General features: G+C 41.1%; 1 protein-coding gene across 2 annotated transcripts in view; it reads right to left on the reverse strand.

Annotated features, from left to right (window-relative positions):
* The window catches only part of LOC109927190 (synaptotagmin-B), a 286,221-nt gene continuing 260,951 nt past the window's right edge, over positions 1-25,270 (reverse strand). For both annotated transcript variants that reach the window (XM_048612122.1, XM_048612121.1), the window contains exons 8-9: positions 19,453-19,586; positions 1-441 (exon numbers count right to left, since the gene is read on the reverse strand). In XM_048612122.1, coding sequence (XP_048468079.1) covers positions 235-441; positions 19,453-19,586 — 341 coding nt within the window. In that variant the 3' untranslated portion in view covers positions 1-234. The remainder of the gene's footprint in view (positions 442-19,452; positions 19,587-25,270) is intronic.

The following is a 25,270-nucleotide window of genomic DNA, read 5'->3' on the forward strand; positions in this document are numbered from 1 at the left end:
TTATAAGGTTTGAGCATTAAGGTTCTAAAGTACAAAACAGAAATTTTGTAATTCTTTTTGTAACAGTAATTGTAAAAATGAGAAAAAAATACAAAACACATCAAATTTGCATATATATTTGTCATGGTGCAAAGATGCTACAGTATCCCCCAAAGGGTTAATGGAGAATGGCGCATAACTGAGGTATTGATAGCATCTGATCAATGAGAAGTTTGTATGATGGTGGGAATGATTTCACTTCTTGAGGCCAAGAGCTAAATCGACCTCTTCCTCTGGTTTTAGAGAGTGCCACTGTGCAATAGGCCGCCTGGGATTTGCCAGCATGTCTGACCAGTGTCGAAGCTCTGTTCCAGTGGCGTTGCTGCCAACAAAAATCTTGCCAATGGCATCGTTCTTGCCAATCTTGTCGTAGTCTAAGACTGTGACACAAACCTGGACTTTCTGCATGTTAAATCGAGAAAACAACATGAGACAATTATTGTGAGCCAATAGTAACTGGGTACTTTTAAAACAATCATCACTTCATAACAATTTAATTTGAACCGCTAATCTTAAGCTCAACAAAGTAATAGGGGGGAGAAAAAAGTCTAATCCAGCCACTATCAGTTGGACATGCACCTGGTAGATTTTATCCATTTAGAAGCAGAATTAATACTTTTTTATGATGCAAGGCATTGAGATATTGCAGCTTCCTGAAAATCGGCTGGAGGGTATTTCACTGTCAGAATGCAGCAAATCTGTAGCTTCTTTAGGATATTCTGCTTCACCACTGTCAGCATAATGCAGAGATGAAGGATTGAAGAACCGTGCACCTCAGATAGCAACAAGACATTCAATAAAAATTTCACTCCCACTGTTACCTTACAGGAAGCTTCTTAAATTGAATGTAAACTTCTTTTTAGAATAATGCAACATAAAATATATGTTCTCGACTTCCTGCACTTTGGAACACAAGGCCATGTCAGAAAATGCTTTTGCTTATACCCTGAACGGACACAAGGATAAAAATGCATGGACAGCCTTGGGATTTCTGATAATTGGGTGTTCGGCATAAGGTTAAACAATAGAGACCATAAAAGTTTGAGATTTGATTAATTGTTAGTGCAATTTTTCTGATTTTGAGATGTCTCGGTTGGCTGTATAAGGGAACAATCAGGTGTTAGCACTCCTCTTCACTGTTCAGTCATGCCCCTGTAAAACGTTTAGTGAAAAGTGGTGGTAGCATAATGGTAATGTTACTGTACTAGTAATTTAGTTAGTACTGCTTTGGAGATATGAGATCAAATCTCACTATAGCAGCTGGAGAAATGTAACTTCAATTAATAAAATCCTGGCCTCATTAATAGTAATCATGAAAAGAGCAGATCTATGCTTAAAAAAAAATACTCCACTTCACTCTCCGGTATAGAATCAAACAAACTCTAGCGCATAAAAATCAATGCAGATCGTGATTATCCCATTTCCCTTCCACAACAAATGGAATCATGGAAGACTTTATTATTCCATCCAAAATTTTATTCATTACAAAACATGACTTTTGATGCATTCCTAAATTTCTACTGTGCCAATTTCACAGTAGTAGATTAGATTTGACAGCACCTGTGTTTGATTGACTTAAGGCGCACTTAGAAAATTACATAATAAAATGAAAAGACAACACAAATTACATTTAAAATGTATTGAAAAGGTCTTGAGTGCCCTTTTAGCAGTTAAATCAGTTAATATTTGGATGTCTCTCAAGCAAAGCAAGTGGCCTACTCCTCTCATGACCTCCAATCTCAATGGAGCCCCTCTCCATTTCCCAAAGCAACCAAATTAAGCCACAGATGGTAATGACAAACAGTTATGACCACCATTCACCTTTATGCATACATAGACTTGCAAATGATGAGCTCAGCAAGGATGTGACACATTTCCATGAAATGTTTGATTTTCTTTCAAGAAAGAATCTGGCTCCTTAAATCAAAGTACATTGATGGCCACAGCCCATTGTTTTCTGCAATCTAGTTGCAGAAAGGTAGTCAGTACTGAGTACTGAGACCACTGGCAAAAAGTGCAGGGAAGGAGGAAGGAATGGCTGCCACCACCACTCTGCCGCACCCCCACACCAGATAAAACTCAAGTCGGCAGACAAAGTACAAGCCTATCCTATAAGACCATAAAAAATAGGAACAGGAGTAGGCTGTTTGGACCCTTGTGCTTCCTCTGCCATTCAATGGGATCATGACTGATCTGATATTCCCCACATCCACTTTGCTGCCCACTCCCTATAAGTTGATGCCTCTACTGATCAATAATCTATCTATCTCAGCCTCAAATGTACACCAGGATTCTGACCCGACAACTCTCTGTGGCAAGGAGTTCCAAAGCCTCATAAACCTCTAAGAGAAGAAACTCCTGCTTTTTCTGATGAAGGGTCTAGGCCCGAAACGTCAGCCTTTCTGCTCCTATGATGCTGCTTGGCCTGCTGTCTTCATCCAGCTCGGCACCTTGTTGTCTCAGAAATTCCTGCTACCTCAGTCTCAAATTGGCACCCCTTTATTCTGAGACTGTGCCCTCTGGACCTAGACCCTCCCATGAGGGGAAACTACTCAGCATTTACCCTGCCAAGCTTCCAACAAGCACAACTGACCCTTAATTATTTATTTTTGCATGTTTAACAGATACCATTACTTACCTTTACAAATCTTTGTCAAAGCAGAACAATACAGCAATTCAGTAAATGATTGGAGGGACTGGAGTATTTTTAATGGAGGTGGAGGATTGGATTTTGAGGATTTTCCTGGTTTAGAGACATTTTAAATTTTCTTGCTTAAAATAAGTTCATGAGGAACTTTGTTGGCTATATAAGGTCTTCAGATTTCTGTCTCTGTCATCAGTTTTGGTAGCCTATTTTTAGCAATAATATAATGACGGGAATATTATCTGTAATAGAGATGCTGTTTTCTTTGTGTAGCTGGCACTATCAGAATCCAAACAGGACATTCCTGGAAATATGTCAATGTTTACAGAGAGTTTCTGAGAAAGTTTCAGTGTTTGCTGGAGATTAACAAGAACGTGCCAATTGGTAGTGAGGGTTCACTAGAATCTGCCTATATATAGAGAATGACGACTAGATTATACTAATACTTACAGAGATTCAAGACAGCACATCAACATTTGCAAAGGGTTGATGTCTATTAGAGTGAGCCAATATTTACAGAAGGGCATCATAAAGAAATGTCCCAAACTGAAACGACAGGCATGGATAAAATACTGTTTCCCCTTCACTGCCTGTACTATTAACAGCATTAAGAGAAAACAGGTGGATTGTTGGGGGCAAAAACAGAAATTGCTGGAAAAACGCAGCAGGTCTGGCAGTATCTGTGGAGAGATCACAGAAGAGGAGTCACTGGACCCAAAATGTTAACTTTTCTTTCTCTCCACAGATGCCGCCAAACCCATTGAGTTTTCCCAGCAATTTCTGTTTGTGTTTCAAATTTCCAGAATCTGCAGTTGTTTTTTTTTGTGAATTGTTGGGGAATTTGGTTTGATCTCTAAAACTATTAATATTCATGTGATGCACAGCAATAAAAGCTTTTGCTGAAAGATTTTTTTGCACCAAATGAGATGCATAAGCCTCTTTAGCTGTGGGACATTGAAACTAGTTTGAAGAATCATGAAATATTTATCAATTTACTGCAAAGATTTTATAAGGTCAAAACCATATTCTTTACACTGGATGTTTTGTACTTAAAGTGACACCTTGGAATTTAATGCAGCCTAGGCATCTTTAAAAATTCATTATTCATAGTCATTATATTTTGCTGGTACAAGATCTGAAGGTACAGTTCCCTTCCCACCTCTTTTTCGCAAACCATCGCCCCCACCTGCACCCCCCCACCCCCACCAACAACATGGTTCCAGGAGCATATTGTTTACATTCGATAATTTTCAAGCCATTATAGATTATCGCTGAGCTATAATGTTCTAGCTTTGTAATTGGATTGAAATATTCACCAGACTCCTGTTGATTACCAACTGTACATAAGTAAATCTGCTTTTTGTGACTTCTATTCTAAAGGCCAGAGATACAGGAACACTGTATCCACGTAAATCCTTACAGCCTTTAGTGTTTTGTATAGAACTAAAGCATGGGCTTTAATTCAATTCAGGCAATGAAGGGACTTTTAAGTAGGTTTAAATTGTTATTTTTGAAGAGTATTGACTCGCTAGGATTGTGACAATCGATGGTGTTGCCGAATTGTCTTGCCCTTGGACTTGGAGATGGGTGGGAAATGAGATGGGCTTTTGCTCAACTGTTTACCTGTTTTTCTGAGGAGATGACAGGCAGACAGGCTTTCAGGAAAGTTACCTGTCGTGTTTTGTTGTTTTGCTGGGTATTGTCAAATTAAGGAGCAACACAATACTACGCTAAATGTAAAGAGATCAACCTAGGTCTCAATGGATCTAGGCTTACAGCCCAGGACACCAGAGGCAGCAACTGAGGTGGATCTCTATTCTAAAAGATAATGTGCATTAAATATGGATTAAGATGAATGACCAATTTGTGAATTAGGATGAATTAGCAATTCTGATCAATAAATCTAAATCCCTTCATGGTTTTGTTCTTCTCTGTTTCTGAAATCATCTACAGCTTTTTGTTCAAAAGCTTCATTCCTCATATTTTGATCTTTAGTGCATTCATTTCCTGTTTCACCCTGCAATTGTTGGCCAGATGTCAAGACCCCAGCCTCTGAAATTCCTTTTCCATACTCTTATGATTTCCTCTTCTTTCAGACCCTTCTTAAGTTGGCCCATGACCAAGCTTTAGGTTACTCCCTTTAATTTTTTATTTGGCTGGCCATCTATTTGTTTCTGATCACGTCTCCTTGAAGAATCTCAGGATCTTTTTCTAAGTTAAGGCATTATATAAACATTAATTATTCTTTCCAATCTGTATTTGCTGACACTGGGTGAGGGTTAAATATTTCGATTTACAAAATACGACAAACCTATTTTATCAGAAGTTCTGCATTATTTGTAACCAACATTTTGATATGTTACTTCTATCTTTTTCGTTCTTTATTATTCCCTTCATGATTCAGAGGTTTCTTCCTCTAACTCTCTGCTACAGCAGATCAAACCTCCTTTTATCTCAGAAAATTTGGCAGCTTCTCTCTCCCCTCCAACCCCCCACTGCCAACTGCCTCATCTACTCTTCTCTCCCTTCCCATTCTCCACCCTTTCCCATCTACATTAACTCCCTTTCATTAGTTTTTGCTTCCTCATTCCCTTCTCGTCCTCTCACCCTCATTACCCTCTTCCATTTATCTTCATCCCATGTATTCCTCCAGTCCGTCCCCAGCTTGATTCTGTTATCACCACACCTTCTAACCCCATTCAGTCCAAACGTTGTATAATGGGATGTAGGCCTTGCTGAGAGGCTGGAAGTTGTTTCTCGTCCCAAATTACCCTTAAACTGAATGGTTTGCTTGGCTATTGCACTGGCCAGTTAAGAGTCAACCACATTACTGTAGCTTTGGAGTCACATGTAAGCCAGACGAGATAAGGACAGCAGATTTCCTTCCCCAAAGATTAGTAAATCAAATTGGATTTTTAATGACAATCGATGATCACTTCATAGTCACAATTACCGAGACTAGCTTGCAATTCCAGATTTTGTTCATTAAATTCAAATTCCACCAGCTGCCATTTGGGATTCAAACTCATTTTCCCACAGCATTAGTCTGAGCTTCTGGATTACTCATTCAGTACCATTAATCTGGTTCTCCCTCTTTGCTCTGAACTTCCATGTGTAACATCATAGGAAGCAACTGGTTTGAAATAATTAATAATAAATAACAAAATGGACTATACTTAAGCAACATGCAGGTCCAATTTGAAGTACACAGCCAGCTATTACACACCATTGAATCATGATTGTGAATATCAATGTTTCATTAACATACCACAAGTGTAGAAATATTTAATTACAAAATAAGTCAGGCATCAATATTTTGACTCAGGTTCACTATGCAAATGGAGGATTACTGTATTTGCATGAATACTTTAAGGAAATGTTGCCAGAAATGTGAAGTAAAACTTTCTACATTGGATAATCATCACTAGATACTCACAGGCGCATATTATGCTGAGCAGATGGTCTGTCTTTCACTTCAAGCAGTATTCTGAAGTTGCAGAACATATTTAACAGATGCATCCCATTTGCTAGATACTGTGTTCATTAATCACAAATTCAGAATTTTAAATTATGCGGCTTTTTTATTATCGTATTAGTGTGCATGATGCCTTTTTAACAGGAAGTTAACTATTATTAGGATCAATGCATCTCTTAAGGGAGGGGTTAGTAATCAAGTAAATGTATGATGTCCCACGTTCTTCAAAATTTGGCTCAGATTTTGATGACATTTATAGGAATTGCAGTTTAAATTGTGTAGAAAGTAGAAGGTTATGGTTTGTTCAAGGCCACGTATTTGCTTATCATGATCTTTAGGATTAGTTGCATTGATTAGATTAGTAATGAAGCTTTTTCTAACATTACAGTACAGATAGAGGCCATTTGGACCATTTAGTCTGCATCGAACCTCCAAAGAGCTTCCCACTCACACTCCACATTATCCCTGTAACCCCACATTTCCCATGGCTAACCCACCTAGCCTACGCATCCCTGGACTCCACAGGGCAATTTAGTACGGCTGATACACCTAACCTGCACACCTTTGGGCTGTGGGAGGAAACCAGAGCACCCGGAGGAAACGCATGCAGAGAGAAATGGGGAAAATGTGCAAACTCTACACAAAGTTCCTCATTTATAATCCATTCTTTCACCATGGGAGAGAATTTCACAGTCTGTTCTGAGTGCCGTGTAAAATTGTCTCTCTCGCTGAAAGAATTACAGATACTGCCTTGCTAACCTGTGTTCACAAAAAAGACATTAGCATCTTTCATCCACATTTCTGAGTCATTTGTAACCTTGATTTTGATGCATTGTTTCTACTTGCCTTTATATTTCCCAGTTGGTCTATTAGGTTTATTTCTCTTGTTCTACTTCAGCCCTGATATTCTGCCTCTCTGCCAGACATGATGTTCTGTCTGTTCTCATCCAACCACCTCAATTTATAACATTCTGCCATTGCCGACCTATTGGCAATGTAACCTGTAACCAGCTGCCTGCCTGTCTAACCATACAACAAAAGAATTAGATTCTTCTATCTCCAGTGGGCAGAAGTAGCAATGAGGAATGTTGTATGAATTTCAATCCTTTTCTAAAGCTAAGAGTTGGAATGGGTTTAAAATGCTGGTTTGTGAATGTACCATGAGTTTGCTAGCATTAAGACCAATAGTGCACGCTATGGTTATACACTGGTATTGAAAAACATTTGTGTGATCAGGCATTTAAGAAATGGGCTATGACAACTTTCAATGTAGTAATCAGTTAGTTGCAATGGCTAAAAGTAAATCTGCCCAAATCAATCATGAAAATCAAAGTGCAATTAACATGGCTAGTATAATGGCACATCTGCTGGTTCCCCTGTCCCTTTCCTTTGCTTTATTATAAGGGTTTATATTTGTTTTCACTGAATATAAGGTTTAGCTCAGTGAAGCATCACTTAGCAGTCATGGTGCCTCACACACCAGGGAAGTTTCAGGTCTGAAAGCCTGATCTGAACTGGCTCTCAGTCAGGACTGTGCTACCTGGAGTTCCTTCAATTTGTACTGTTTTGCTTTGGTGCAGTTAACGGAAAGAAAAGGAAAACCAGCATGAAAAAAGCACAGAATTTTAACTGAAAATTTCATTCAGCAAAATTCAAGTTCATGTGATTAGTTCCTTTGCATTTGATTAACAAAACATTGTGCCAGATGTTGTCCATACCGACTAAACTGCCCAGATCCCTGATTGAATTAATTACAAAAGTACACTTTTGCTAAACAGACCCACTTGCAGGCTTCAGAGGTGGCTGTAGAAGAAAGACTGACATTTTATATAGTGCCTTTCGCAACCAGTGGACATCTCAAAGTGCTTTAGTGCAGAGTTTATATTTTGATAATCAATACCGTTATTCAGAACTGCTTCTAGCTAGGAAAAGGTGGGATATATGCTGAAGGTGAGGTGAGAGGAGGGGACTGGAGTAAATGATAGGTGCTGATCGAGTCCAGAGAGACAGAACAAAGGGCAGAAGAAGGAATAGGTAAAGGTCAGCCTGGAAGAATGAATAACTGCTAATGGGTTGCTTTGGTGTTGGCCAGGGAACATGTTAGTGTGTTGAAGTGGCAGGTAACACGAAGCTCAGGGCCATTTTTGCAGCAGAATGTAGGTGTTCTGCAAAGCTGTTACTCAGTCTGTGTTTTGTCTCCACAATGTAGAGGAGACCACATTGCGAACAGTGAATACAGTAACTAGATTGAGTGAAATGCAAGTAATTGCTGCTTCACCTGGAAGGTGAGTCTGTGGTTTTGGATAGTGAGAAGGGAGGAAGTAAATAGGCAGGTGTTACACCTTCTGAAATTGAGAGAGAAGGTGCCGTGGGGGTGTGGGGAGGTGTTGGAAGTGGAGGAGGAGTGAACGAAGGTGTCCCAGAGGGAACGGCCCCTGCAGAATGCTGACAAGGAAGGTGGCAGAAATGGCAGCTAATAGTCCTTTGGATATGGAAGCTGGTGGCGTGGAGAGCGAACATCAGTGGGGCAATATCACTGGTGGAAGGGAAGAGAATGGGTGAGGGCTGAAGTGCAGGAGATGGCTCGGACGTGCTGAGGGCCTTGTCAACCACAATGGTTGGGAATCTTTGATCGAGGAAGAAGGTGGACATTTCACAGGCCTTGATCTAGAAGTTGACATCATCCAAACAAATGCAATAGAGAAGATGAATTGGGAGAATGGGATGGAGGTTTTACAGGAAGCAGGGTGTGAGCATGTATAGTTCAGGTAATTGTGGGAGTCAGAGGGTTTATGGTGGATATTGGTGGGCAGACTAATCCCAAAATAGAAATAGAGATGTCGAGGAAGGGAAGGGAGGAGTCAGAGATGGCCCAGGTTGATGGTGAGGGCAGAGTGGAAATTGGAAGCAAAATTGATTGACCTTTCCAATTCTGAACAAGAGAGGGAAAACAGCACTGATGTTGTCATGGATATAATGGAGGGACCTGAGTAGGACTAGAACAAGGAATGTTCTATGTGCTCTCCAAGCAGACAAGCATAACTGAGGCCCATGCAGGTACCCATGGCCACATGTTTGACCTGAAGAAAGTGAGAGGAGTTAAAGGAAAAGTTGTTCAAAGTGAGGATAAGCACAGTTATGTGGAGAAGGGTGGTGGATGGGGACAGTTCAGGCCATTTTTCTAAGAGGTGGAGAGTCCTGAGACCATCCTGATGGGGGATGGATGTGTAGAGGGATTTCATGTCCATGGTAAAGAGTAGGTCGCTGGAGCCTACAAACTGGAAATTTTGAAACTGACATAAAATCTTAGTGGAACTGTGGATATAAGTGAGAAGGGACTGGACAAGGGGAGAAAAAATAGAGTTGAGGTAGGAACAGATAAGTTCTGGGAGGCAGGAGCAGGCAGAAATAATGGATCTGCCTGGCCAGTCTGGTTTGAGGAAAAGGATTTACTCTGGCTTGCCTAAAGAAAGTGGCATTGATTATGAGGTAATAAAAAGGTCTATCTTGCATGCCTTCCAGTTAGCGCTAGACGCTTACCTGTCAAAAATTCCAAACCTTCTGGAAACAGTGTGACCAGACACCAAGGATGGATTTATGGTTTTGACCCAGTGACCCTGAAGGAATGTTGATCTATTTCCAAATTCAGATGGAAAATGACTTCAAGGGGAACTTCCAGGGGATGGTGTTCCCACCTATCTACTGTCCAAATCCTTCCAGATGGTGGTGTTCATATGTTTAGAAGGTGCTGTATAGAGAGGTTTGGTGATATTCTGCAATGTGTCTTGTAGACATTATGCACTGCTGCTACCCAGTATCAGTGGTAGAGGGGCTGGATGTTAATGGATGTGGCACCAATTAAGTGGGCTGCTCTTGTCCTTGATAGTGTCAAGCTGCTTGAGTATTGTTGGGGAGTCAGGCAAATGGGGAATATTCCATTGCACCCCAGAATTGTGCTTTGTGGACAGGCTATGGGGAATCGAGAAATGAGTTGCTCCCACAGGATTCCTCACCTCTGACTCGTAAACATAGTTTTTATATGGCTTGTCCTTTTCAGCTTCTGATCAATGATAACCACCAAGATGTCAGTACAGGGGAATTCAGTGTTGGTAATGCCATTGAATATCAAGGGGCAATGGTTAGATTCTCTCTTGTTGGAGATGATTAATGCCTGGCACTTAGTTGGTGTGATTGTTGCTCGCCATTTATCAGCCCAAGCCTGAATATTGCCCAGGTCTTGTTGCATTTGGACTTAAATTGCTTCAGTATCTGTGGAATTGTGAATGGTGCTGAAGATTATGCAATCCTCAGCAAACATCCCCAGTTCTGACCTTCTGATGGAAGGAAGGTCATTGATGAAGCTGCTGAAGATGGTTTGAGCCTAGGAAACTACCCTGAGGAACTCCTGCGCAAATGTTCTGGTGCTGAAATGACTACAACCATCTTCCTAGGTTCCAGGTATGACTTCAACCAGCAGAGAGTTTTCCCCCGATTTCCAGTGATTCCAGTTTTACTAGGACTCCTTGATGCCACACTCAATCAAATGCAGCCTTGATGTCAAGTGCAGTGACTCTCACCTCATCTCATGTCAGTATAGAGAAAGCCATATTCTCATTGCAAGATGCTGAATCATTTTGTACACCACTGCATAGTTAGATGGGAGTACAACAAGCAGGTCCAGATTGCCCCTGAGAAGTAGCAGCTGAACATTGTAACACATCACTGTACAATGCAACATGTAAGCTCAGTCAAATCAATAGGTGAGACATGATTAGTGACTGTTACAATAAGGACTGTGGAAGGAGAACATCAGGTCAACATAAAATGTCACGTACGCAATGGTGTGCCATACAACAGACCTGTACAAAGTGGCTTAAAACTGTGTTCCGAAAATGAAGTCCTTGAAAGTTGGATTGAGGCTATATGTTGGCAACACACACATGCTCAGAGGAAAGATTACTCTGTGGGCCCAATGCAATATCGTGAATGAAGATAATTAATGGCAAGCAACAGACATTCATCACAGCAGGAGCAAGTCTAAAGCATGGTTTGGTAATCCTCAGGGTATTGAAAGAGATTTACAACATGTGGCAGCAGACTAAACCATTGACCATGCCAACAGATTAAACAGGAGTCCAGAGATGTGTTCACAGGGTTAGGATGTCTTCCAGGAGAACATCACCTCAAAGTAAATGAGAGTCTTAAGATCAATTCAGCATCTTTTGAGGAAAGTTCCAGCTGCCCTCAAGACCAGGCAAGACAAAAGAACTTGAAAAGAAGGGACCAATCAAGACAGTGGCAACTCCTACAGAAGGGATCAGCATCATGGGAGCATTGAAAAAATTTGGAAAGCTCACTTCAACCATTACATCATTCCTGGCAGTGTGATAAGCAACAACAACCTTGAGTTCATGAATGGAGAATTCAGCCACTTTATCTCCATACTATCCCTAACCAAATGAAAAGATTGCATCGGCAGTGAAAGTCACCAAAGGGACATGTCAACCAAGTAAATCCAACACAAGGAAATCCTTGAGTGAAGAAACACACCCACTGAAGGCACGGAGAGTAGTCTAGTACAAAGACTAATGTCATGCTGCTCCCATATTGTTCTTCCAATAGCAAAACAAGTTACTGAAGCAGAAATAATAATGGGTGTGAATGACAAATCAAGGTGAAACAGCATAAATTCAAAGTGTATTTTGACAATCTGCCAAATCATAACCAGAATTGTGCATTGGACAGCCAATCAAGTTACAAATATTCAATACTCTCAACAAGAATCAGTCCAAATGCCAACTCAGGACCTGTGTTGGAGCAGTCGTCACCTAGATCATACACAATGGAAGTGAATATATCACAACCACAGGCACATTCACGCAACTGGAGAAGTTGTTCCTCAACTTTTAGCAGCTTATCAGAGACATGTGAATTTACCATCTGCACAGTCCACAGATAAACCATCACAACCATGAGGTCAGATCAACACAACAATGGAAATGGAATGACAGCAGGTACTATGACAACAATAAAGGACACAGGAACCACACTGCCTGGAAAGGAACAACTAGCAACAACTCATGCACATAGCATGAAATGACCCGTACAATTTGAAAACAGTATGTGTAATGCATATGCAGAAACTGACAAGAATAACTCCAAGGCAAGAGGACAGTCATCTGTACGTTAAACGTGGGACCTTGCTGATGTTTGCTGCTCAATGGCTAGTAGAATTTGTTCTTGATGTTCTTGCAGACCGCCAGAGCAATGAAAAATGACAACTTGGCAAGTTCCATGAAGAGTAAATAGAACTATATTGAAATAACTAACACCGAAGGCTAATTGGATTAACAGGGTCTGTGCCAATCTTTACGATGTGCATAAGCCTCCTCTCACCTTATTTCATTTCACTGTATCATGTCAATATTTAACTTCCTCTTAAAGGCTTGAGGTGAGGACTAGTGTTGCAGCATGATAAACCGGGCTACTTTTCAACTATCGGGATTTGAGTTGTACGGATCAGGCAATGATAAATAATTTTAAATCACTTGGGTTATCACAACTGAAGAGATGTGAGAGAATTATTAGAACATCATATACTTCAATAGAAGTGCTGCCAAATAGCACTGAGAGAACAAAATCAGAGCAAATCCATATTATAATGAGAATTCTTTTAATGTGGGGCCTGTTTGGAGACCAGAGATGGAACCAAATGGCTAACACAGGATATGGTCCACTCTCTAAAATATTTATGTAACCATCTGCTGCAACGTGGCCTGATTAGAGAAAGTCCAATTTCATAGTGAAAACTAACTGTTTTAACACTTTAGCAAAAGCAATCTATGATGCTCAATATAATTTGAAACTCTGACTTTACTGAAATGTTCAATAATTCAAAATTTAAAGAAAAGCTGTGGAGATGGTATGCTGAGCTGTTATATAAGACACTGTATATCAATTGAAAGATCAAGAGAATTTGCATTTAATCATCACTTTCATAACCACAATATCCCAACAGAATTTTTAACTGTACTCTCTGTAGGAAAATGTAGAAGATCTGACTGCCAATTTGTACACAGCAAGATCCTATGAACAGAATAGAGATAACGACCAGATTATCTGTATCCCTGTTGTTGCTTGAAGGGAACACTCCTATTCATCTTCAAAGTCTTGTCCTTGGATGTTTTATGTCCACCTAAGACAGCAGACTAAAGTGATATCGCATCTGAAAGTTGTGTCCTGTGACAGCAGTGCCAGGTTTGATTTTGTGATCATCTGTCGAGTTGGGTTTGAACATACAACGTTCTTACTCAGAGGCCTGAGTGTTACCACTGAATGATAGCTATGGAGTGGCATATTCATATCAGAATAGTCCTTATGCTCAGGATAGTCTGCATAGCGTGTCTGATCTCTAAAGCACCATCTTCAGATACACTGAGAGGAGGCATCCAGCTTTTTGTATGGGGTGGAAAGGCTAACAGGAAATTCAGTTTGGGCATATTCAGCACTTTGCACACCGTCAGTGATAGACATCTGTTATCTGACTATCTACTTGTCCTGCCTACTTGTGAATGCTGAGTGAGACAGGAAGATCAGAAAAGGAGGAGAATTAATTTTGCTCCAGCAGTTTTCAAAATTCAAAATTGACAAGTTACCTACCAGAAGAGTAATACTATTTTTGAAAGTTAATTACTGGTATCTAGCATCAATGGCAAGGTTCTTAGAATTTAGCATGGACTAGTCATCTCTGGTTCATATTGGGAAAGTGGTGATACTGTGGAAGTACTTGCAAGCGACTGAGAGAGCAGTTAAGAGGCAGCCACATAGGGGCCAAAGCTGGTAAACATGGCAGGCTTCTTTCTCTAAATGATATGAATGAACCAATGAACCAGTTGACAGTTCAAGGACAATAGAGCAGCTTCATGTTTGTTTTATTGATGCCGGCTTTGTCCAATCAAATGACTTCAAATTCAAACTGTCATGGTGCAAGTTGAATGAAAAATGTCTGGCTTATTAATCCATTAACACAAACCTCCTCTACCTGTAAGGTTGTGAGAAGATGCATTAGAATGAAATAAGTTGATTTTGCTTCAATCTCCCCCTGGAAGTACCTCTTCCTCTCCAAGCAGTTCAGTTGTAATAGGAGTTATTACACCTCAGAATTCATTGCATGCAAAATTCTGAGAGGTATCACTGTGAGTGATAATAAGATACTAAATGATACAAGCCTTTGCAAGTACCATAAAAGTTCATCTTGGCTGTTCTATTGGGAGTGAATGTAGACAGATGCTGTAATGGAATCCCAAGTGACATGATGCATATGGCTCTATAATAAGAACAGATTTCCCTTCTGTTAGAAAGTTCCATTCATGGAGATTCCAGCTAATGCTCCCACTCTGCTAAAAAGAACATTTATTGGCACGACACTGTGATGGAGATTGCTTTCTTTAAAATTAGATTATGGACAGCAAAAGTTGGAATGCAGTTCTGCAAGATCTGTTCCCTGATGGTGGAAGCGCAGCATCTTGCCTCCCTCAAGGACACAAAATACAAAAAACATAAATACTTGGAAATGAACATACTGATCAAACTTGTCCAATTTGAAGTAGACAAGACAAGTCAGATTAGTACGGGTCATTGGCCAGTTTCAGTTATTTTTCCTTTTGAGTCAATGTGGTCTGACATTTTGAATGGCAGCTACTAGCCCAGGCTTTGATGCTGAAATGGCCACTGTAGATGTTGTATTTATCTCCACCTCCAAGGATGAAATACAGCAGAACAGAATATACAGAGATTGTTCTGTATTTTGGTGGCATTAATTAATGTTATGGAAAAAGAACATAAAAGCGAAATTCTTGGCTAGATTTTGTCTGCTGAGCACTAAGTTTGAGCATCCTCAGATGGATTACCCCTCCTTGCCCCCTCTGAGAAAGCCCAACCAATTAGGGGTTGGGTGACAAACCTCTTGGTTTAACATCGGCCTCGACACTGGAGCCTTGCCCCACCAGGAGCTGATGGCCCATCAGAGACGGATGTCTTCTGGGACCTAGAGCGTGAGGCAGGAGGTCCAGGCTGTGCAATGAAGGATTGCAATCATGAGAATGGTGAATGGATTTATTTTAGGACATCACAGTGTTGAGTCTTGGGGAGTTTAGGGGGCGATGTATACACTGGGTCATGCTTTCAGCAGTCACCACATAGCCTGTCCCCAACATCCCCTCCCCACCTAATGGAGTAGGGACTCAATTTGGCCCTTTCTCACATTCCACCCAGCAGGCAGGCTGTCTGGGTCTCTCTATTGAGAAGGTAACCACCTTTCCCCTCTTCCAAAAAGGCAGGTAATCAGACTGGTGGTGGGTGGAGGCCCTGATCGATAGGCCTTCATTGATGGATTTCAGGAAAATCACCCAGAACGTAATTACTCAGGTGGCAAGAATGGGTTCGATATTTTGCGTTGTCAACTCATTCAATTATGTGCCATTCTCACCACATTTAGGGAGGGAAAATGTCTGTTGATAGATTTTTTTTATTGCTAAACAGTAATCATAGGAGACTACTTGAATCAACATTGAGGGTTTGGAACAGGGGACTGGCCATTCAGCCCCTCAAGCCTGCCCAATCAGACAATTAGACCATGTTTGTCATGTACCTGAACACCCTATGCTAGCCTTTGCTTTACATCCCTTGGTAGCCTTATCTAACCAACAGCTAACACTTTCCATTTTGAAAGCTCCAATTTACCCAGATTCTAGAGTCTTTGGAAAAGAATTTCAGATTTCCATTGCTTTGTAAAAAAGAGCAGACACTAAATAATAGAGCATGGCAGAGTGAGAGTGGGAATCAGATGAAACAGTGCAAGGAATCAGAAAAAAAAACAAGAGAGAGAAGAGATGCCAGATAAGTGTGTTTTGCCTAAAGCATTGTGTTGGACCATCAAATCTCATCTGGAACACAGACCCTTACACTTGCATTTAAATAAAATAAAAAGTTAGGGTCTAGGCTATCTCCTTGATTATATTTTGATGGGGTTTGGCCTGGTCCATGCCAATGAAGGGATGTTGGATAAGCTGTCGTTACTTCATGTTTGAAGTATACTGGGTCTGGTTGAGATCCATACAAGAATATTGAATGAAATGTGAGTGGAAGTTCCTGAGGCACTGGTAACAATCTTTCAGTCTTCATTGGATTTGGGAGTAGTGCTAGAGGACTGGAGAATTGCAAACTTTATACCTTTGTTCAAAAAAGGAGGTAAAAATATGCTCAGGAATTTCAGACCAGTCAATTTAACCTCAGCAATGGAGAAACTTCTAGAAACAATTACAGAAATTGGTGGAGAAACTCAGCAGGTCTGGCAACATCTGTAGAGAAAGAAACAAAGTTAATGTCCGCACCGGACCCAAAGCATTAATTCTGCTTTCTCTCCTCTGATGCTGCCAGGCCTGCTGAGTTTCTTTACCAATTTCTGTTTTTGTTTCAAATTTTTAGCATCTGAAATTCTTTGTTTTATTCTAGAAATAATTATTCGGACAGAATTAACAGTCACATAGAAGTGTGAGCATAGACTTATTTACGGAACATCATGTCTAACTAATTTGAAGAGCTAAAAGGCAAGTGTTGAAGCAGACAAGGCTGTTGATATGGTGAACATAGAGTTCCAAAAGGTGTTTGATACAGTACAATACTACAGGTTCGTGAAGAAAATTACAGTTCATGGAATAAAAGCAACAGTGGATACAAAACTGCTGAGAGAAATGAAAGAGAGAGTAATGATTAATGAGTATTTTTCTGGTTGAAAGAAATTTTGTACTGAGTTCTCCAAGGGTCCCTATTGACACCCTTGCTTTAATTGACAAGAAAAATCTAGGTCTTGGTACTCAGGGGATAATTTCTGAGTTTGCAGATAACACAAAACATGGGAAAATATAAACTGTGAGCAGAACAGTGTAGAACTTCAAGGGGGTATTTATAGTTGGGTGGAGTGGGTTGATAGTGGTAGATCATGTTCAACGCAGAGAAGTGTACAGTGATACACTTTGGTACAAAGGACACGGAGTGACAGTGTAAAATGTAGAAGATAATAACAAAGCACGATGCGAGCTTGAGGAATAACATCTCATTTTCTGCTCAGCCACTTTGCAGTCTCAAGGTGTCAGTATGGAATTCCGTAACTTTAGAAACTGATCACATTACATCTGTTCTCTATTTTTCTTACATTTGCTTCGTCTCTCACAGCCTTAACATCAGATATGAAGATAAATTGGGCAAGGTGGGATTGTTCTCCTTGGAGACGAAATCATGAAGTTCTGGACAGGAAGGAGTTGTTTTCTGCTTGCGAAAGGTTAGACAATCACTGGGCACAGTTTAAACTGGCTGGCAAAAGATGCCATACGAGGTGAGAAAAACTTTTCCACATATCAAGTAGTTATGGGTGTGGAATGCATTGCCTGTAAGTGTGGCGTCATATGAGCCATTCAACACGACACTGTTTCAAATGAAGTAATCATATAATGTTTGGGGTTATGGGGAGAAGCCAGGAGATAGGTCATTATAACATAATGCCAGACAGCTGGTATGGACATGATGGACTGAATCGCCTCCTCCGTCAACATAACAATTCTGTGAACTACCAGCCACATTTATGTAACCAGCTCTCACAACTTAGCACTCTCAGCCCTGGTACTGTGGTAAATCAGTTGGATCACAATTTTTTAAAGTGATCTGTAGAAAGAAGGGTCAATCTTGTGGGTGAGGTGCTCCACTCCCGTAAACTACCTAGAATACGCCTCCTCCCACCCACCTTCCTGCAAAAATGCCATCCCCTATTCCCAATTCCTTCACCTCCGCCGCATCTGCTCCCAGGATGAGGCATTCCACTCCCGTATGTCTCAGATGTCCTCGTTTTTCAAGGACCGCAACATCCCCCCCCCACAGTGGTCGAGAACGCCCTTGACCGTGTCTCCCGCATTTCCCGCAACTCATCCATCACACCCCCTCCCCGTAATAACAACCAAAAAAGAATCCCCCTCGTTCTCACGTACCACCCCACCAACCTCCGGATCCAACACATCATCCTCCGACACTTCCGCCATCTGCAATCCGACCCCACCACCAAAGACATTTTTCCCTCCCCACCCTTATCTGCTTTCCGGAGGGACCACTCTCTCCGTGACTCCCTTGTCCGCTCCACACTCCCCTCCAGCCCCTCCACACCTGGCACTTTTCCCTGCAACCGCAGGAAGTGCTACACCTGCCCCCATACCTCCTCCCTCACACCCATCCCAGGCCCCAAGAAGACTTTCCACATCAAGCAGATGTTCACCTGCACATCTGCTAATGTGGTATACTGCATCCGCTGTATCCATTGTGGCCTCCTCTACATCGGGGAAAACAAGCGGAGGCTTGGGGACTGCTTTGCAGAACACCTACGCTCTAAACAACTGCACCTCCCAGTCGCGAACCATTTCAACTCCCCCTCCCATTCCTCAGACAACATGTCCATCCTGGTCCTCCTGCAGTGCCACAACGATGCCACCCGAAGGTTGCAGGAACAGCACCTCATATTCCGCTTGGGAACCCTGTTGCCCAATGGTATCAATGTGGATTTCACAAGCTTCAAAATCTCCCCTCCCCCAACCGCATCCCAAAACCAGTCCAGCTCGTCCCCACCTCCCTAACCTGTTCTTCCTCCCACCTATCCCCTCCTTCCACCTCAAGCCGCACCCCCATTTCCTACCTACTAACCTCATCCCGCCCCCTTGACCTGTCTGTCCTCCCTGGACTGACTTATCTCCTCCCTACCTCCCCACCTACACTCACCTTTACTGGCTCCATTCCCGCCTCTTTGACCTGTCTGTTTTCTCTCCACCTATCTTCTCCTCTATCCATCTTCTATCCGCCTCCCCCTCTCTCCCTATTTATTTCAGAACCCCCTTTCCCTCCCCCATTTCTGATGAATGGTCTCGGCCCGAAACGTCAGCCTTCCCGCTCCTCTGGTGCTGCTTGGCCTGCTGTGTTCATCCAGCTCTACACCTTGTTATCTCAATCTTGTGGGTGATAGTCAAACACCAATGTGGTGGGATAGTTTGTCCCAAATCACACAGGATGTTAGTAATACGTTAGATGACGTAGTGAGGAAAGGCATGTATATATCTATATCTATAAATTACTTAAGTTTGCACAATTTATTTTGATGGTAATGTAACCTATCATTGAGGTACTCCATCAGAATGTATTTGTTTTGCTGACTTTATGGCAGGTGCATTCTTTCAGGAGGCTAAATGCTAAATATTAGTACCTGTATTTGTTCGAATGGAATTTCAAAGCTGAATGATTCATTGTAGTAAGGGTTCAGTGTGTTTTTCTTAACTGTGGTTTTCTTCTTCTTCAGTCGTTTTCCATTCTGCAGCAGGTGTATCTTTACGTAAGGATCTAGAGAAAATAATATCTGTCCGTTAGTAATCAATTCACAAATAAGCGATCAAAGCAGATTAGTCTATGAAACAAAGTCTTACGACATAGTGAAATGTTCCATAGGATGCACACTCGCTTCTCTGATTCCTATATGACAATTCCTAATCTCATTTCTGTTTTCTAGAACGGCAGCATGAGCAGCACAATGTTTGGCTATAGGTCATGTCTCCTCGATCTATTCTTGTGCATCATTCTTCAGGGCAATGTTTTCAGCCCCACCATCTACAGCTGCTTCATCAATGGTCCTTCTCCAACTTTAGGTTAGAAGTAAGGATTTCCATTGATGACTGGACCCTTTTCAGCTCCATTTGCAATTACTCTGATAATGAAGCAGACTGAAACAACATATAGGCTTGAGCTAATGAGTAACATGCATGTCTCACAAGTGCCATGCAGTGGCTAACTCCAACAAGAAAAAATCTCCATGACATCCATCATCCCCCAGCATCAATAAACTTCATGTCACCATTCACCATAACCATGCATATTCTGTAGAATCATAGGATCCCTACAGTATGGAAGCAAGCCATTCGGCCCATTGAGTCCCACACCAACCCTCTGAAGAGCATTCTGCCCAGACTCATTCCCCACCCCATCCCTATAACCCTGCATTTTCCATGGCCAATCCACCTAGCCTGCAATTCCCTGGACACTATGGGCAATTTAGCATTGCCAATCTACCTCATGCACACATTTTTGGACCATGGGAGGGAACCGGAGCACTCAGAGGAAACTCACACAGATATGGGAAGAGCATAGTTCAGGAGCAGATTAAAGGCTGTACATTCTGCATCACTGGTGCATACTGGCAGAAACATGTGCTATCTATTTAATGCAATATAGCAGCTTGCCACAACTTTCTCAACAGCACCCAATCCACAATCTCCACTATCCAGAAAAACAAGATCAGCAGCTGCAGGGAACATTACAACCTGAAAGTTCTCCCTGAAGTCACACGCCATTCTGACTTGGAACTAACTCCTTCACTGTTGCTGAGTCAAAATCAGAGAACTGCCTTGCTAACAGCACTGTGGGTACACAACACACAGACCACAGCGATTCAAGGAGGTTACTCTACCACATTCTCAAGGGCATCTAGGGATGGGCAGTAAACACACATACCGTGATTAAATGACAATAATCATTTGCTTCAAATTCAGGCGTGGTATTGTTAAAGTCTCCAATCTGTGACCTTGTCAATGGTGTACATTGGGCTACAGGAAGATTTTAAGTGAGAGTGACGATTGGAATGAAATAAATAACTAAAATAAAATAGCTTTCACAATGCAATTCAAGAATATATTAATATGCTGACATTTATTGTAATATGAGAAATATTTTGTTTATATAGCTCACAAAGAGCCAGGATCATACAAACATTCCTTTATGCAATGAGTTGTGATGTGGAATACATTTCCTGAAAGGCTGCTGGAAGCACACTCAATAGTAACTTTCAAAAGGAAATTTGATGCAAATTGTAATTGAAATTTTCAAGGAGTGAGATTAATGAGGAATATCTTCCGAAGGGCTGGCACACATCGCCTCCTTCTGTTGCTTGATTCTTTTGGTTTATGGTGTCACGAACATTCATACTCATTTCATAAGTTTCTAAAGCCTGCAGTTGCATCCACTTGATTCCCAAAGCATCCCAACTTGTTTATCAGCCCATTTATTCCACTATTGCTCATGTTTCTTTCAAATATATCATCTGTGAGGATAGTGTGCGACAATCAGAGTGACATACATGGCCAGAACTGTGACAAATTTGCACTTGCCCATCTGGAGGTGTGCATTCAGACTGGCTTTGTGTTTGTGGGCTTTATTTTCATCCTTTGGCTGTCTCCTCGCAAAGTGCTTCACTTTATCAGTCACCTGAAATTTGGTCCAGCAACAACTACTGGCACAGTGGTTAGCACTCCTGCCTTACAGCTCCTGGGACCTGGGTTCAATTCCACCCTCCAGCGACTGTGTGCTTGCGTGCGTGTGCGTGTGTAGTTTGCAAATCGTCCCCATGTCTGCATGGGTTTCCTCCCACAGTCTAAAGATGTGCAGGTTAAATGGATTAGCCATGAATCAGGTAGAGGGGTGGGTCTGTGTGGGATGCTCTTCAGAGGGTCAGTGTGGACTCGATAGGCCAAATGGCCTGCCTTGACACTGTAGGGCTTCTATGATCCTAGCTGCCTGCTTTGAATGAGACTCAGCCATCTGCTTTTGAAATGAATAGTTTAAAGCTAACACCATAGAGTCACTGAGGTGCAGAGAACTCGACTGCATGTGAAAGATGACCCTCTAGGTGAAACAGCTGGATTGCAAGCTTCCCTTCACTAGGTTATCCCTGGAGCCAGATTGAGGATCAGTCTCTGGTGCAGAAAACAAACCTGCAAGCTGAAGTGCTTCAGCTGAAACTACTTTGATTAACTAATTCAGCGATTTCTAAACTGCAGTCATGGCTAAAAAAGCACAAAATTCCACTGAAATGAAATATTGCATGCTGGCTTGGCAGAATCTGAAGTAGAAACTGCTGGAAATGCTCATAAGGTCATCTGTGGAGAGAGACCTTTCATTGACCTGAAATGCTAATTCTGTTATCTCTCTACATTTCTTTCAGATGACATATTTAAGGGTTATTATATCCTGGCAATCCTAAAGCAGACTGTGTTGTTGGATTTACTATCGGTAGAAGTATTTGCAGTTTTTGATTCAAAGCCGTGTAGTCTATATCACCTCAAATGCATATACAGGTGCTTTATGAATGTTATAGTGATTCAGCCTTTATCACCATTTCTGACATCAGTTTGCAAACACTCCTGGCTGAAATCTTTTCTCATCTGCTGTCTATCATTTCTACTACAATCTAAGCCCCCTTGGTATTTTACCTCTCTGGTAGGTATTTCCTGCCCACTCTAAGTCCCTCATAATTTTATTTACCTCAGTTAAATCTCTCTGCATTCTCTGTTGTGAGGAAAAAGCCTCTCTAATCTTTCCTGCTCATTAAATTTTTTCACTGAACACATCCTTGTAAATGTTTTTTGTATCCTATCTGGAATAATCTCATCTATCATGCGATGTGGTGACCAGAACTGTATGCAGTATATTAGTTATGACCTAATTAATATTTTATACATTTTGACCATATTCTTCTGGCTTTTTAACTCTATGCATTGACCCTGCATATCATCTTAACTCTTTTACACACCTATCCTGCTACCTTTACGCACATACACACCAAAATCTCTCTGTTCCTTTCAGTATTTGTATATTTCCTTGTCTTGTTTGCATTCCTGAAGTAACAATATTTGCGATTCAGTTTCTGACTGGAATTTAATTCATGAGATAAAACAATGAGTTTAAATGATAACCTTCTTTAGTTTAGGTTCAATCATTATGCTTGCTGATAAAGGTCCTTTGTTGGGGATCTACAATGTTGCTCAGACACTAACATGAATAAAACAAGAACCAATGTTGTACAGTGTCTAACATTTAAATTAATCAGGTAAGTGTTGCTACCTTTTGAGAATAATGGCAAATTATTTAAAATTTGTGATGTCAAGACCTGATTTCAGTTAATAATCCATGTGCCAATACTTTGTACTCAGCTCTCATTCACTTCTGCAGCACATAGATACCACCCCAAACCCCATCTACCAACAATACCTCCTCTTTTCTATGTTTGGTGTATATGGGCCAACTTGAAGGTTGTTTTTCCATTAAGTAATTAATAAATTTCCAGAACATTGCTCTGTTATTGTAGCATCTCTGTCTCTAGTGGTCGGTGCAGTTTGGCAAAAACAATTTCCTTTGAGATTGTGTGTTTGCAACTAAATATACCGCTGATGAGGCCGTGCAATTGTTGTAATCTTTGCACCAGCTGATATTCAAACACTCTCCCCAGGCAATGTCATGCTGATCAATGTGAGGCAGACTCAGTGTACTATGGCTGTGTTTGCTGCACTGCATCATAGGCAGGAGCTGACAATGTTACAAGCAAGCCACTGGGGCTGACTTCTTACTGGTTAGTTTGGCTGTGTGGCTCTTTGCAGTCAGTGCACTGATTAAATAGTTGCTTGGCTTCTTTCCCAGATTCATTATCCTGAAGGCTAGCTATTTGTGTCCAGTACGGTGGATCTCATTTCCATCAGGAAGAAACAAATAAAGTGGGATTGACTGCCTTTAGAGAGAAATGCTTTCTTGGCAGCAACTGGAAAACCTTCTATCTCATCCTCAGCCAATTCCTGGTCAACTGTTATAGCTGAACAGTGAAGAATAAATTAGGGATATGTGATTGCATATAGTAAACCGACTTAAAGAATGAACATCCTGAGAGAGATCGTTAATAAAGCAAATGAACAGCATTAATCTTAGCTCCAGCTTCAGTCAGATCGTCTGCTTTTGGTTGCAACCCTTTGATGTTATGCTAGTTAGTCATGAAATAGCACCAGAGACTAATTTGGTTTCATTTCCCTGGATGGTAGGGCACCCAATAATACAGATAGTTGCTACTAACCATCCAAAACCTTCTGAATGAAACCAATCTGCTCCAAAACTCATTTCCTTGGCTGCTTAGCTTTCACAGTAAGATGTTCCTAGTAGAAATGCAGTGTAACATCACTTTCTAAGTATTTTGCAGTATGTTTATGTATTCAGAAATCTGAGGGAGAAAGTTCTGTGAAAAAAATGGAATTGAATTCCCAAGTTTCTTTTTCCTTCCCACCTTGCTTGGAATTGTTTCCTGAGACCAATGTATCATATAAGTATTTAAAGAGGAGATAGACTTTTGAAATATCGAGGAATTGAAAGCTATGAGGAGCTGGCAAGAAAGAGGATTTGGGACCTGGGACAGATCAGCCATGATCTTCTAGAATGGTGGGACAGGCTTGAGGGGACTAATGTCCTGCTCTTGTTCCTTTTCTTACAATCTTGTGTACTTATCCCTGAGGCACCAGCACCTCAATAGGGCTATGCCCAAGTGGCAATCCTCTGTAAATAAACTTCTATGTTAAGCAATGACAGACTGTTGAACTTCCATCATTTGACTTTGCTTCCTGAAACTTTTATAGGCTTAAAATTTTTCTTTTTAAAAACAGTACTGCTGCCCTAAAATGATTGCTGTGATCACTGGATAAGCATAGCCAACCCACGTGAAATATATAAAAATTTGCTTTTCTGAAACTCTGTGAGATGCCAAGAAATTCAAATCTTTTGTTTTACTCACGCTCCCACAATAACTTTACATGTTGGAGATGAAAATTTACCTGTGGTGTGTGCACATTGGAAACAACAATAGAGCTAGACTTGAAACATATGAATAGACTATACTTCAGTAGTTCACTTTGAGCACCAAAGCATTAGAAAGCAACATGGACTGAATACAACAAGGTTGCAGAAATCTCTACTCTCCCTTTCTTCTTCAATTTTAGCAAAACAGCACCGGTGGAAAAATAAACTCAGAAAACCTTTCTGAAGAAGGGTCTAGACCCGAAACGTCAGCTTTCCTGCTCCCCTGATGCTGCTTGGCCTGCTGTGTTCATCCAGCTCTACACCTTGTTATCTCCTACTATCTCGGAAAACCTCCATTGTTTGAGAAAAAGTACATGGCAGCTCTGCCACTTGGGAGGAAAAAGGGTACCACTTAATCATAGATA

This window comes from Rhincodon typus, chromosome 25, assembly GCF_021869965.1.
Source record: "Rhincodon typus isolate 14 chromosome 25, sRhiTyp1.1, whole genome shotgun sequence".
NCBI lineage: Eukaryota > Metazoa > Chordata > Chondrichthyes > Orectolobiformes > Rhincodontidae > Rhincodon > Rhincodon typus.